Raw genomic sequence first — 14662 nt, forward strand, 5'->3', positions numbered from 1 at the left:
GAGAGAAAAGCAGGAGGAGTGTATGGAGGAGAGAGTTCTGGGAAAAAGAGACAGCTGGAGACATCGGATACAGTGTGTGTGTGTGTGTGTGTGTGTGTGTGTGTGTGTGTGTGTGTGTGTGTGTGTGTGTGTGTGTGTGTGTGTGTGTGTGTGTGTGTGCGTGCGTGTGCATGTTGACTGCTCAAATTTAATTACGGTATGATTAACTGGAAAAGTTTGTTTCTCCTATAAGGCACGTCAGTGAGCAGTATTCAACTGTAGCTTTGTTATAAGACCTGTGTCAAGTGTTCCCTACAGGGCTGGTATTCTATTACAGGGACACTGGAAAAGTGTGACACTAATGTTGCTGTTTAAGGTTGTGTGGGTGTGACAGGATGTGAGCTGGGTCTTTATATAAAGGGAGTGGGTAGCACATTAATTTTGGGTTAATTATTTATTCAAGAAGCTAGAAAGCTGAGGGTGATGCAGAGTTAGGCATACTCAGGAGAGAGATTTCTGGTTGGATTCTATTCTGATCCCATCCTCACAAAGGAACGTTATTTTTTTTTCTTGTGGTTTTTGATGGAAACATTAGATCAAAGACGCAAAGGTTTCTCCTTTCATAGTCTGACTCAACATGTTACACAGTGTTTGCCCCTAATCTTTGTACTTTTTTCCACAACTTTCTTTCCTGCTCCTTTCTCCCTCCCCCTATTCAGCAGCTATATTGAATTCAGCCTTGTCTCTTTCTTCACTATTTGGCCATTGTAATCGGAAAGAGTTCAAAGTCACTCTCAAGTACCACACCAGTTGTGAAGTGGATCACACTTGTGTTTGAAGTCAGTCCCTTACAAAAAATAGTGGAGAGAGATATTCCTGGCATCCTTGCTCCCTTTTCTGTTGTGCCACTCACCTTGTCCTATCTGGTCTAATTTGGAGTTGGAGATGCGAGGTGAGACCGTATGGAGATGAGGCGATGCTAATAACGTGGCACCACATTTGATGTGTCTGAAGTGTTTGTGGCCAGTGAGGCTGGCCCTTTGATCAGCAACTAACTTGATGGTTTCTCAGGTTCAAGGAGACATGGAGCAGACGGACAAGGGGAAAAAACACTGGCACATGGAAGCACTTTGGAGTCTCAAGAGGCCAGAACAACGGAGGAGAAACTCTATTTGGTCTCTTGTTATGTTTAACAAATCCTTTCAGCTACTAAATTGTGTCTCATCTTTCTAGATCTGTCAGTATTGTCACGCGGGGTCCTGTGGATACTCGTCACCAGATTTCCACTCTCTGGTGGATGCATCCACTACTGCAGGATCAGTAAATTTCTTACTTTGTATCTTACAAATATTTTTGTTGTCATGTCTGATTTTACTGACTTATGTTGTTCCTAAAGGGATGTTTTATATGTAGTTTTGCTGTTAAGAATAATTTTGAGTCAGGTTTGCATGAAATGGCACCTGGATGACTCAGGCCATACCAATGGTGGGGCAAAAAAAGCTTAAATGACAGTTTAATTTACTTAAACCTTCTGCACCTGACAAGATGTCTGGTTTAAATGCTTAAATGTTGTACTTTTTAATATGAACTATTAAACAGTTGGGAAAGTGACACAGAAAAGTGACACAGAAACTAGTCAGCTTACCATATTTACTTGCAGAGGTTCGTGACACAGTGGAGTTGTTTACTGAATTGTAGGCTGTAACTTGCTTGGGAACCAAGGCCATTACTGCATTATCAGGAACCTGAAAAACAGAAACTCGTTTTATGCACATGACTAATCAAAATAAAAAAAACATTGCTTTTTTCATTTGTGAAAATTTCTAACACAACCAATCAGAAAACCCATAGATCATTGTGTTGGTGTCATTTTCTATATTTCCCTGCATCTATTCTGTTTTCATGATAGAATATCTTATTACCCTTATGTGCTCTCTTCAGCCCACAGTTACATATGGTGACTGACAGGGGGAGGGAGAGTTTAGCAGAGCATCACATAGGCCTGTGTGAGAGGGGATGTCCCACAGTCTCTATTCAATAATACCTTTCCTCCAGGGTTGGGTAGTGTGTGTGTTTGAGAGTGTGCGTGTGAAGGTGTGAAGAATCATGCAGTGCGTGCGTGTGTGTCTGTGTTGGTCTATGTGTAAATAAGTGTGTGTTAATGAACGAATGAGTCAATCATACGCTTCTCTTTCCCCAGTCAGCCAAACAGGATTCAATTACCACAACTGGGATGTACTCTGTCCCAGCCGTGCCCACACACACACAGACACACACACACACGTGCGCACACACACACGTGCGCACACACACACACACACACACACACACACACACACACACACACACAGACACACACACACACACACACACAGTAGACCCCTATTCTGCATAATCTGGCTACCCGTGCTGCAGGGTAAGGCAGGGTTAATTGAAGTGATCTCTATCATAGTGTGGGTGGATGGGAGAGGGAATAAAGACCACAGGCCTTTTGTGTATATGGATGTGTGTGTGCGTGTGTATGTATGAGCCCGGGGTCTTATTAAGATTGTATCATTATTTCACCCAGTCACTCAATCTGTTTCTTACACATAATATGTTTATATTATAGTAAGCAGTAGGCCCACAGGGCAGATTTTACTATTCCTCTGTGGGGTGCCCCCAACTCTCAAACACCCTTGAGCATGCTCCCTGATCACTGCATGGATATACAATGAGCACGACACAATAGAACATAATGAAAAGGAGGAGTGGCATTTGGGGAAATAACATTTGTGGGAGAGGATAAAGGCAGAAAGCAGAGCATAGTTTCCTAAAAGAGAGGAGGAGAGATTTGTCTCATTATGGAACAGAAAGATCTGATATTGTAAATGCCCAGTTTTGCTTGTAGTTACTAAGTGATGTTTGCCTGAACAAGAAATCAAAGCTTTGTGAGGCAAACTTGTAATAGACGGCAGAGTGATGGGTAAGTTCAGCTAGTAGCAGATCAAACCAGATTACTTTAACAAAGGAGGGCACATGATTCTATTGAGTGTATCTGGTCGGTCATATTAGCCTCTAATAAGACAAACAATATTTAGATAACATGTCTGGAGGACATCTCATGACCAAATATAGTAGCACATCTGGGTTGGCAGGAGTGCATCAGTGGATTTGATTAGTAAAGCGACAAGATCTTCAACAAAATTATTTATTGATTTAACCTTTTTTAATTCAAACCACAACATTTCAGTGAAATTAAGTTATAAAAATAAGAGTGCAAATGCTAAGTACGGAATTGCAGATGCCCTTGACTGAAATTGTAATTGTGTTTGTGCTGTCTAGTCTGTTACTCGCTTTTTGCTTAGTCTCCTGACAAATTTTTAGTGGATGGGATTGTTTTCTGTTTTTTGGGCATGTCAAGGATAAAGCGCCCTTTTTTCCCTGGCCTGAAAAAAATGAATTAACTTCTGTCTTCATTATCTTATCTCGGATTCGAATCAGCTCCGTAATCCATTCCACCTGTGCCTTCTACTCAAAGCCTGTTGACACTGTTGACAATGACATTTAATTTAGGCACCAGGCAAAGTGCACTTGGAGGGGACGGTGGCTGCTTGGTTAGCCGCTGGAATCATTAACAGCTTGTTGACAATTCAGGCCTATTTTTCCATCCAGTCTCTTTTTGGTTGGCTGGATGGAAAGTCACTACTCATGAGGCACAAATCTCTGCATAAAAGCATTTGTTTGTTTAATGAGGGAGACATCTTTTTATTTTGTGCATATGTCTCCATTTTAATGCCTGTTAATAAATGTATATATTCAGTCAACCCTAATCCACTTCAGGAAAGAGAACAACACTTGGCTAGCACATCAGATTTTATCTCGAGCCCTCTCCACACATGAGGGATTACTTCCAAGTCTCACTGTTGTTGGTCACTTCTCTGCCTCACCCTGTCTCATTCCCCTTCACATGACAGATAACTTGTGCTGGTGGTGTTGTGAGGTGGGTGTCCTCAGCTCTGGACTTGCTTAGAGTCCTACCTACTTGCTTAGGTTAGAAAAGTGCTTTGATTGAATAATGCAGTAGATAGTGATGAAACTTAGTGAAGATTATCAGGTTACACAGCCTAAAAGGAAAATTTGGAGGTGACTTAAGAGGGTGTCAGTGGCAACCACATATACTTCAGATATGTGGATATATCTGAATTATATGTATAATATACTTCAGGACTGGATATAACTAAACTAAAATACTTAAATGTGTTTCAGCATTGTGCTTGTGTACCTTTGCTGTGGAAATGGTATGAAAACAATAGTACTTTTCTTAAAAGACAGAAGATGGCAATGTCTTCAAATAAATATCTTTGCACTACAATGTCAATTACTGATTCCATGGGATGCAAAGTCTCTGCAGGTAACAATCCTTTTTTTAAAAATTCCTTTCTGCATGAGATCTAAAACTTTAAAAACACTCAAACTTCAACGACACTGAAATTTTAAGTTTAACACATTTCTGTTAATCTTAGTTGATTTTTAAAAACAGAGACATACATAGACAAACACAAACCCTAAGGAAACATATTTTGACCTTTTGGAGTTCTTTAACAAGTATGAAAATTGCCCAAAATAAAAATCTAACAACATTTAGAGTTTTATGAAAATTGTAGTTGATATTTTAGAATATACTGTCACAGGCATACCTGATAGTGGGCCAGCATGTTCAGTCTCTTCCAGTCACCTTCAATCTTAGTGGTGACATCCTCATCCTGAAGGATCATGCGCAGTCCTCGACCCTGACGCCATTCTGCAGTCATAAAAAAAGAAACAAATCAGCATCAACATCAGCAAAGTACCAGCCATACTTTTGTAACACTTTTTTTTTTGACAATATTTACTTTGTACACTCATTGGTTTCCTCTGCCAAGGAGATTCAGTTTTTACTTTTTTTCTGTGTATCTGTCAAGATATCTCAAAATCTTGTCACAGTGTTTGGTGAGCTGATATGCCTTTGGTACACGAAACAATGGATTTTGGTGGTTGTGCTAATGTTTTTTAACAACAAAAACAATTTTTCTGAATCTTGAAGTTTGAGTTATGTTTTATTCTAAAAGAGATGCTGTTGTATAACTGGGAGTAGGAACAAGTTACAAGTTCTGATGGCACTGGTTTTAATGGGAGGCTATATGTGTGGCAATCTAATTCTGTCATAAAAAGTCTGAATAGGATCAAAGAGAGGAGAAAAACACAAAATCTTAAGGGGGGGTGGGGGGGTATGACAAAGGCAAAGAGATGTAGAACCAAAAGAGAAATGGTACATGTGAGAGACAGTGACAAGAGGCAAATTGAATTAATCACCCACTCTACTCTTTTTAGAATAAAGCTCCCCTACTTAGCTTTCCATCTCTTTTGCTGGTGCAGTCGATGGGTGTGATCACAGCTGCATGCCCAGGGTTTGTGCACTTCCTTTTCCATCTGCAGCACTGACCCTTATGCTCCGCTCTCTGGAGGTGCTATTTGTCCCCGCTCTCCCCTTGTCAAACCCCCTCCACTGCTCTAAGCCCCCTGCCTATCTGCTCTTATTGTTATTGCTGGGAGCTTTAGGAGAAGCACACCAGACTCATATCCGTGGCAACAGTGTGCAGAGAAACAAAAAGCAACAGCTTACCCCAAAAACTGCAGATCACCTAATTTCCATACTGTTCAACAAGTAACTTCCAGTGTGCATTATATTATCTTTCATTTAAACAACAGGACAGCATTTAGATGACCTCACAACCAAACTACATCTACACTACATATACACCAGGCCTCCCACATCTGTGCAACCTCAGCATATAACAAAACAAAAGCTTTGATAGAAACCTCTCACAATACCCCAGCGACATTACCATAAGTGAAAAAGGAAAGCCATCTTGAAAACAAACAATCAGATGATTCCTCTTTTCTTCTTGCAGACATCATGGGCTTTATGAATACGTTATTATGTCTGTGCTCCTTGCTGTGCTTCCCACTTGCATCGGCCACTGTCATCTCCTATTCTGATCACAAACGGGAAAACAAAGCGGCAATCACCGTGGTGCATGATGAGGCCTGTCTTTGGAGGATCGACCAGAATTGTGTTAGCATGTGAAAAATCTGCAGGAAATAAAGATTCTCCTGTTGTTTTTGTCTATACAGTACATCTTCCCATAAAGATGCAAATGAGTGCCCGTCTCCAGCCGAGGCTTTGTAAACAAATGAAGAAATCAGGAAAAAAGAAAGGCAGAAAGGAATAAATAAAAGAATAACCTTGGTGTGAAACCAGAGCAAACCAAGATTACTCCAATTCCCAAATTCAGTGGTTGCTACATGTATGTGCGTATGTATAGACTTGCCTTATAGACACACACAGCCAAAGAGATAAGGACTTAGGGGAGTGTATGGAAGCTGATGGTAAAGAGAAAGGCTGAAGGTGACTGTTGTACTCCACAGAGATGCATGACACAAATTTCACACACACACACACACACACACACACACACACACACACACACACACACACACACACACACACACACACACACACACACACACACAGGGCCAAGCTTCTTTGTTCTTAGGCTACATCTTCTCTTAGACCCTGTAGGGGGCTGTGGATTGCAGCAGAGGGGAATTAAAAACAATATCTAGGATAACAACACTCCTGGCCAATCTGTCTCAGGACAGGCCTGCCACAATCCCATTATCCTTATCAACCATTGCAATCACTCAGTGTATATGTGTTTGTATGCGTGTGTGTCAGAGATCATGGACACCACTGATATTACCTGCATAAGTAGAGCGTCTGTCTTCAAGTTAGAAAGTGTGTCAATATAACAAATAATCAAATGTAAGAGCTGTTTACACTGAAGCAGATCAAGAAAAATCAATTAATGCTGATTACAACAGCATGAATTGCAAATTTAAAAAAAATTACTGGCATGAAAAAAGATGTCAAACAAGTGCTCTCATTCTTTGTATGGACTCGTGATTAGGAGAAAACTGTCTTCCTATCTGTGCTGCATGCCACACATATTGTAAATAGAGCAATGAAAAAAATTTCAGTACACATGTTCTCTTGTGAGCTTCACTCATTTTCTGTCTCTTACTCACACTCACAATCACACACATACAGATCGACTGGCCAGCTAACTCTGACAATTTCCAATTCCCTTTCGTAATAAAACAATAATAGAACAACACATCCTGCCCAAAGGGGGCCATAAAACAATTTTATCCAGGAATGTTGTCAAAAGGCTAAACCAATCTCTTCACTTAGCTATAACACAGGCAGATTCCCTACGGTATGCACTCAGACCATCTTAGATCCTGGACTGGTTATAAATATGCTATTACTGACACACAAGAGGGGGCTTGGAAAATCCATCTGGCAATATTAAACCATAAAAAGCACAGTGCATGGTGCAGAGACACCCTGTAGGTATCGACAGACAAACAATCATGGATAATATCGTTATGCTCACAAGCATGCATGTCTGTGTTCATGTACTGTACCAAACCCCCTGATCACTGGATGTCTTGCAGAGAAGTTATATCATTGGACTCCGTCCTTAAAGTAATTTACAAATATATTAGACCTAAGTTAGATACAGTTGAGATACACAAGGAATACAGTTCAACTGTAGTACAATACAACTCAGGGAAAATAATTACATACTGTCTCTGCCCAGGGGAAGGAAGAAAGACAGAACACAAGGAAAATTATTTTGTAGGGAAGAGATCACTGAGCGTCTCAATTGATTAGCTGATCAATCATGTGACTCAGATGCCAGTCGACAAGAGTCGATCAATGGGAAGTTTGGGGAGGGGAGACGTCTGACTGTAAGAGCCAGGAAGTCAAGTCTCCTGAGGTGAGAAGAAAGCTACTTCTCCATATCTAAGAAGACTTGTAGTTTTTAAGAAGGGCTGGGAGGGGTGTGTGAGCCTTTGTAAAAATCAATTGGTGTCTAAGTTCAGGCTGCTTTTCTCCTGGTGCATGGATGGGAAATGTTTTGACAAGCTGTAAAGAAACAACAACCCTGGAATGTAGAATTATAAATATCCCATTGCAACATGCAAATACAGACTACTCATGACAGGACTGCATGAAAGGACTGTCATGGGAACTTATTTCATTAGTCTTACCCCTGCATTGTAACCAAAAGGTTCCAGTAAATGTAGCAAATATGACTGCCTTCTGTTTTTCACATTATCTATATCTAACAAGACAAAGAATTGTACCCAGGTCCATGTCGGAAGCTTTTAGGCGGTGCGAGTGTGGGACATTCTTGTAGATGGCATCCAAGATCTTCTCTTTGACCTGGCTGATGGTGTCACAGTTCAACACCTTCACCTGGATCTCAGGGCTTTTCTCATTCTCTGGATGGATGCAGTTCACCACCTGTAGCAGAAGCAAGCAAACTGCTGGTTAAACACTGTCCCAAGCACTGTCTTTTAGTGTTTTACAAGGCAGCTTTCATTATAATTAATTTATATATAAGGGTTTTTGGGCAGTATTTGCAACAGCAGCAGTCAAACTGGAAAAATAATAGCATCTTTCCAAGTTGATTTAGTGCAAAGGATAAATTGTGATATATTCAATGCATGTTTAATCTTGGTTGAGAAAAGATTTGTGTGTCTTAGGTTAATAAGGTTGATTGCACTGTGGATTGGTACTCAATGGAACTGCAATAATTTTGTGCACGCCAAAGGGTTTGTAAGAGAATTGCAGCAAAGAAAAGATCATTCACCAGGGAAACTGCTTTTTCCTTGGAGCTTAACAAGAGAGAGCAACGTGCTACCTGAATTGATGGAGTAAACCAGCTAATTATAATATTATTAGGATATTCATCAGTTCTTTCAGCACCGCCTACAGGTGTTGGTGGAAATACCCCAATTACAAGATGAACACAAATACATTATATAAGTAAGAGGTTAAATGTGTTATCTTCCATGCATGTACTCACCCAAATGTTGTATATCTACAGTATACACAAAATTCATGCTTCTTAATATTTTTACGGTTAAGCATAGTTTATACACATATTTATTTGTATAATGGAGGGGTGAGTGGAGTTTTGATTATTCTATTCTATTTTCAAAACGTTTTTTGGCTTTTCCATATCACAGTTCACTATGGACATTGAGAGAGTAAGAAATCTGTCCTCACAGAGTACAACAGATGGGACAATAGAGAAGAAAGATGTCAGGACTAAACAGTGTGTGAGTTTCTTAGCTGAAACAAACACAGTGGAAAAGGACAACGACAGACTTGGAGAATAAATGAGAGGTTCCAGAAGGAGAAAGCTTTCTGCTTGTGCAGACACATACACATGCATAATCTCTTCCTCCCTCCACAACCCAAAGCCCTGCTCTTTTCCTTGACAGCTCTAGTCTCAACAGGAAGTGAGGTCGCAACTCCTGTACCCCCTGCATGTCAAGCGTGACAACGACAACTTTATGTCTCGTTGTTCTTCTTATGACCGACAACCCATAACCACCCTTTTCCTCTCCTCTTGTCACTGAAAGCATATTAAGTGTCTCCTTTTAACTCTTGGACCCCTGGGCAGGTGAACCCCTTACCAGCGTCTTGTAGTCAATCTGTTGTCTGATGAGCTTGTCCTCGCTGAGCGAGTAGCGTGCCTCTCCTGTGATGGAGTCAATGGGGCCTTTCTCCATCTGCTGCTTGATAGCACAGAATAGGGAGAAAAGAGGTTCTCCTGCACATTCCTGCAAAGAGATTTGGAGAGAGGAACAGAGAAAAAGTGTGGAGTGAAGAAGAAAACTTTGCTGACAGTGAGTGGCATTCAGAAATGGCTTCAATGTTTAATAATGTCGGAGAAAATATCTCTTTTGCTTTTTGTAATGTTTTCCAGACATCCTTGCCTCCAGAGTTGCTGAGCAAGACTTACAAATATCATATCCCAAACTCTATCTTCCCCTAAATAAAGAAAATTGTACCACCTACCACTCTATAAACTTTGCTGAAATGAAGTTGGAGTTTTGAAAATATTTGATGGATAAACAGTAAAAATGCCACAAAAGACACTCTTGAAGTCTTCCCTTCTGAAAACACTGCTGTGTCAAACTGAAAAGATTGACCATTTATGGGTTTTTTTTGTATTTATTTTTGAGTGTCAATCACAATTACTTGCTACTGAAATCTATTCACAAATTTAAGAGATAAAAAAAAACCCCCAAAACTAATTTATCTATGAATGAAGACACTACTGAAGTCAGCAGTGAGGAGGCAGTGATTTCATACTGTGGCTGGAGCTAAACTGCTTGTGGTATTTGTTTTTGTTTTTTTCCAGGAGCTTAAAATGTTAAAATGCTGAAAAATACTTAAGCGTTACCTTGAGAAACTTGTAGAGGAGGAACGTAAACCAGTTGGTCAGCATTTTTTCTGCCACAGACTCAGTCCTGCAAACAGATAGACACAAAGCACGTAATGAACATATGATCCCCACGCTCCTATTACCATCATAAATATTCAACACCATCATCAAATATTCTGCTAAAAAAATGATGACAGCTGCTAATGAATAGGCTTTCGTTACACAAATATAATTGTGAAGACATGAATTGAGAGAGCCTTTGCACATGCTATATGATGGCCTTTCCGACAATTTTTCGGCTGGCTTTTATGCTCAGGCACGCCAAGGGCAGCTCGTCTATGGCGGCGGGGATTTTAATATGAGGCAAAGCAATTAAAAGCCTTTATTTGATCCCAGTGGATTGATGTCGTTAGGGGCTGGAGCAGCTCTGTAATAACACTGGCCTCATTATCAAGCGCTCCCTTGCCTATTCACTGGACTAACACCCGATCCCTGCACAATAGAAAGTGAATGAAATACATCTCCCTCTCTTTCTCCGCCTGGCATCCATGCTCCACTGGTGTGGCAAAATGGTGTGTGTGTTGACCTGGGCCAACTGTGTGATTGATCCCGTGTGAATGGCTAATATGCATACATAATAACAGCGGCAGTGGCGAGGGGAGAAAGAGGAGAGGCGAAGATCGGATATCCTTTGACAGTAACCTTCTTGACCAGCAGCAGGGGTGTGTGAGTAATCTGTCAGAACACCTCAAACACACACACCCACACACCCCTCCCTACGCTTTCAGTGAGCAACTACCATAGGCATCAATATTTCAGGATTAGTGTCCATTGTGTCCATGTATGTGTACGTTTTGTTCCCTGTTTTCGGCTGCCACCTGCAGCCCTCCCACCTTTCACCATTCATACAGCCTCTTTAAGGGGCTCCACACTGAGACGTGAGGGGGGACATGTCGTCTGCTGTGCCAGTGGGCTGGCCTGGCACCCCCCACCAACACTGGCATAACACCTCCTGGGGGGAGGGGGATTAGCTTCCTGCTCCTCACTAAGCCCGCACTTTTATTTTGCCGCCTCTCCCGCCCTCGCTCTGTCCACAGATCCAAGGGTCAACAAGGTCACTTTTCATCTTTCTTTCATGTGTCCTTGCTGTCTTCCTGCCTCCCTCTGGCTGTGCCCACTCTGGATCCTGTAATCATACACACTTCCAAATCCTCTCCATTTCCACAAATGTAGCCCATCTATCAAAGGGATGAAAGAAGCGTGGAGAAAGGAGGAGGTGCGCTGGGAAGGAAGGTGGGAGGGGGCAATGAAAAAGAAAAATGAAGAAAAGAACGAGAAAAAGTGGCTTGGCTGTGTCTGGCCTTCCCCTTTCTTCTTTTTAAACACCCTTTTCCTGACTCACTTCCAATAGATATTGTGTTTTTATGTGCCTGTGTAAGTAGACAAATGTGTGACTGTTTTAAGGCTAGCGTGCAAAAAGCACAAATTAATCCCACTGCGTATGTATTCAGAAATTACCATGTGTGCTGACGAGTGTGTATTGTGTGTGTGTGTCTGTATGTGCTTCTAGCAGTGGGTGCCAGCCCAGCAGTAATAAGAAGTCTTGGCACGGCTTCACCCGTTTGCTTATGCTCATTCTCGATCATAGCATGGTCTGTGGGAAACGGGGATAAAAATGGCACTGTGACGGAGCTGCTTTAAGATCTAACATTAGCATTTGGTATTACAACTTTCAAACAATCTTCTCCACATATCAGCTCTTATTCAAAACACAGCACAACCTATGTTTGGGTTAAGGCCATGAAATGTGCCGTGGCGTGTTGGCATGGTCAGGCTTGCCCACTTGGCAGCCAGTCAGAGGGGCAGCGGGCACTGAGAATGATCTAGAGCAGAGGGGACCTGGCAGGGCTTACTTCCCCCTGATTACAGAGGTAGGGTTGATGGCAATCCCTGTTTCATCACACATTTAACATTGTGGTTTGGCCATAACATGGATTTGTATATCTGTATTAAATGGACATTTAAGTCTTCTAGAAAAGGTTAACTTCCTGAAAAACTACGAGTCTTTGATGGTAGAACATAAAACTGAACCAATTAAGCCATTATAGAATTCTACGGAAACCTGATCGTCTTCAAAATTGCTTTCTTGTAAAAAGAGGAAATGGTGGCTGTGCTAACCACACATGTAATTGCATGTAAGAGTCTCTACTGGCTTCATGTGTTAACACAGCACAGCTTGAATTCAGAAATGACTTCTATTCCAACTCTGGGTCCTGGTGACGAAGATTGCTCATGTTATGTGTCAGTCTCTTAGTAACAGCTAACTGCTGACACTGACTTATTGATGCACACGTGCACATACAGACATTTATTTATGTATTATTCACTCACAAGCACAACTTTTCTGTTAACAGAGATAGATTATGCTAATGATTAAACAACAGGACTGTTCACCCATGTTGGAGCCAAAGCAAGGTTGTAATCATCGCAAAAACATATTGAGCTTTCATCTTTTGACCAATATCAAAACTGCTTTTTTGACGCATCAAATGCAGCCAAACTAAACTTAAGGCAATGGGCACACTGTTTTGCTTTGCATGATGGGAAGAGGACTGGTGGTGGGGGTAGGCTAGTGAGAGATGGAGGGAAGAGAGGAGAATGCAGCAAGGAATGCGACAGATGGTTGTGGAAGGCTCTCGTTAGTTAGCTTGCCTGGTGGTTGTGCTTCAGCACAGGTTGAGATGGGACAGATGGAAGGATGTGTGTTTGTGTGTGGAGAGAGAGGAAAAAGACACACACGTACATGCACACAAATGCACATACACACAGATTTCTTGGAAGAGGAGGCTGTGGGTAGCCGTGCTTAGATGCTGTGCCAGAGACACCCTGCTCACGCACTTTAAGCATTGATTTAGCAATCAAGAAACCAGGGGAGGGGGAAGACGAGGGGAGGAAGAGCTGCGAATATAGATTGAGAGAGCGAGTATAAGAGAGGAAGAGAGAGATAAAGATAGTGACGATGTGACACAAGCAGCACAAGCATCAGAACTGAAGGCAAATAGAGGAGAGAGCAGTGGAGAGTGAGCAGACAGGGGCAGGTAATGAGGTAGGAAAACACTTAAAATGAGCAAACATGGTGAAAGAAAGAAAGAGACAACAGACAGAACAAATTAAAGAGAGAGAAGAAGAGAGGGAGGGGTGCGATATCTCCTAAACAATATTAAGCTTCATCTTCACAGCCTTATGCCTCTGTACCTTGGCTATTTTCAGCTGCTATCCAAGGACACGCCAGTCAGCCCACACTATGGGGTGGCGTAGCTTGCTCACACTGCCTCATCACATCTGAAATACATGCTGGGATGAAGAACTAATAAGCATGCTTTGGACGAGGAAGAATGAGATGAAGACAGTCTGATCACACAATCATGTATTTGACAAATAGGCAATCAAACTGGGTGTGTATTTGTTGTAAACGTGCTCATTCTCCAGTGCTGGCTGAAAGCGATGGCATTTTCCCCAGGCTGTCCTTCTCCCCCTTTGATGACAAAGAACGAGGGAGAGGAAAAGATGGAATATGGAAAGGAGGTGTGATAGATAGAGATACAGATGATAGTATGTTGGACTGTGCTTTAAGAATAGTTGGTTAATCTTTGCAGCACTTCTTCCAACTATTTCTTTAAGAATTTCATCCTAAATTTATAATCAAAATGTATCCTGACATGACATAGTATTTGGGTATAGCACATACATACATACATGCTGGTGACATCTAAACTAAGAGATCATGGAGCAGGTCTCATTACCTGTCTCTCTGCCCTGGTAGTCAGCTTTACTCACTCGGTGACACATCTTTAAGTTTTTCTATTGTCCTTGACTACCCCTCCCTGTCTCTGCTGTACACGTCATCTCTTATGTTGTATCTACTGCCAGGATCAGCGGTTACTCCATTGTTTAGTGGCTGCACCATGCTCAGTGAGCTCTAGCTGCAATTAATCATGCCTGCTGCCCAGACAGCATTAATCTGTGTCTGCATCACCAAGTAGAGTCTAAACCGACTTTCACGAGGAGTATATGCCCATTGTCTTGTGAATGGTATGATGAACAACATTCATTTCAACCCTTTCAGAAAATAATATGCTCCGTATTTGTGTGTCTTTACTGGCAAAGACGAGGTTTTCACCAGAGGGAGAAACGGAATTTTAATTCAAATTAGATGGACAAACTAAATTGTGACATGCCTGTCAAATCATCTGGGGGTGTCAAGAAGAACCCCAAAGCAATAAGACATACAATACCATGTGCATATATGTATAAATATACATGCACACATCACATACACAACTGTGAGG

At 41.5% G+C, this 14662-nt stretch overlaps 1 protein-coding gene across 1 annotated transcript in view; it reads right to left on the reverse strand.

Annotated features, from left to right (window-relative positions):
- Positions 1 to 14662, reverse strand: part of plxna4 (plexin A4) — a 196659-nt gene that overhangs the window by 15897 nt on the left and 166100 nt on the right. Inside the window, exons 22-26 of the mRNA XM_070854128.1 lie at positions 10332 to 10398; positions 9559 to 9705; positions 8218 to 8377; positions 4659 to 4762; positions 1625 to 1724 (exon numbers count right to left, since the gene is read on the reverse strand). Of these exons, the coding sequence (XP_070710229.1) occupies positions 1625 to 1724; positions 4659 to 4762; positions 8218 to 8377; positions 9559 to 9705; positions 10332 to 10398 (578 nt within the window). The remainder of the gene's footprint in view (positions 1 to 1624; positions 1725 to 4658; positions 4763 to 8217; positions 8378 to 9558; positions 9706 to 10331; positions 10399 to 14662) is intronic.

Source organism: Pempheris klunzingeri, chromosome 22, assembly GCF_042242105.1.
Source record: "Pempheris klunzingeri isolate RE-2024b chromosome 22, fPemKlu1.hap1, whole genome shotgun sequence".
NCBI classification, from domain to species: Eukaryota; Metazoa; Chordata; class Actinopteri; order Acropomatiformes; family Pempheridae; genus Pempheris; species Pempheris klunzingeri.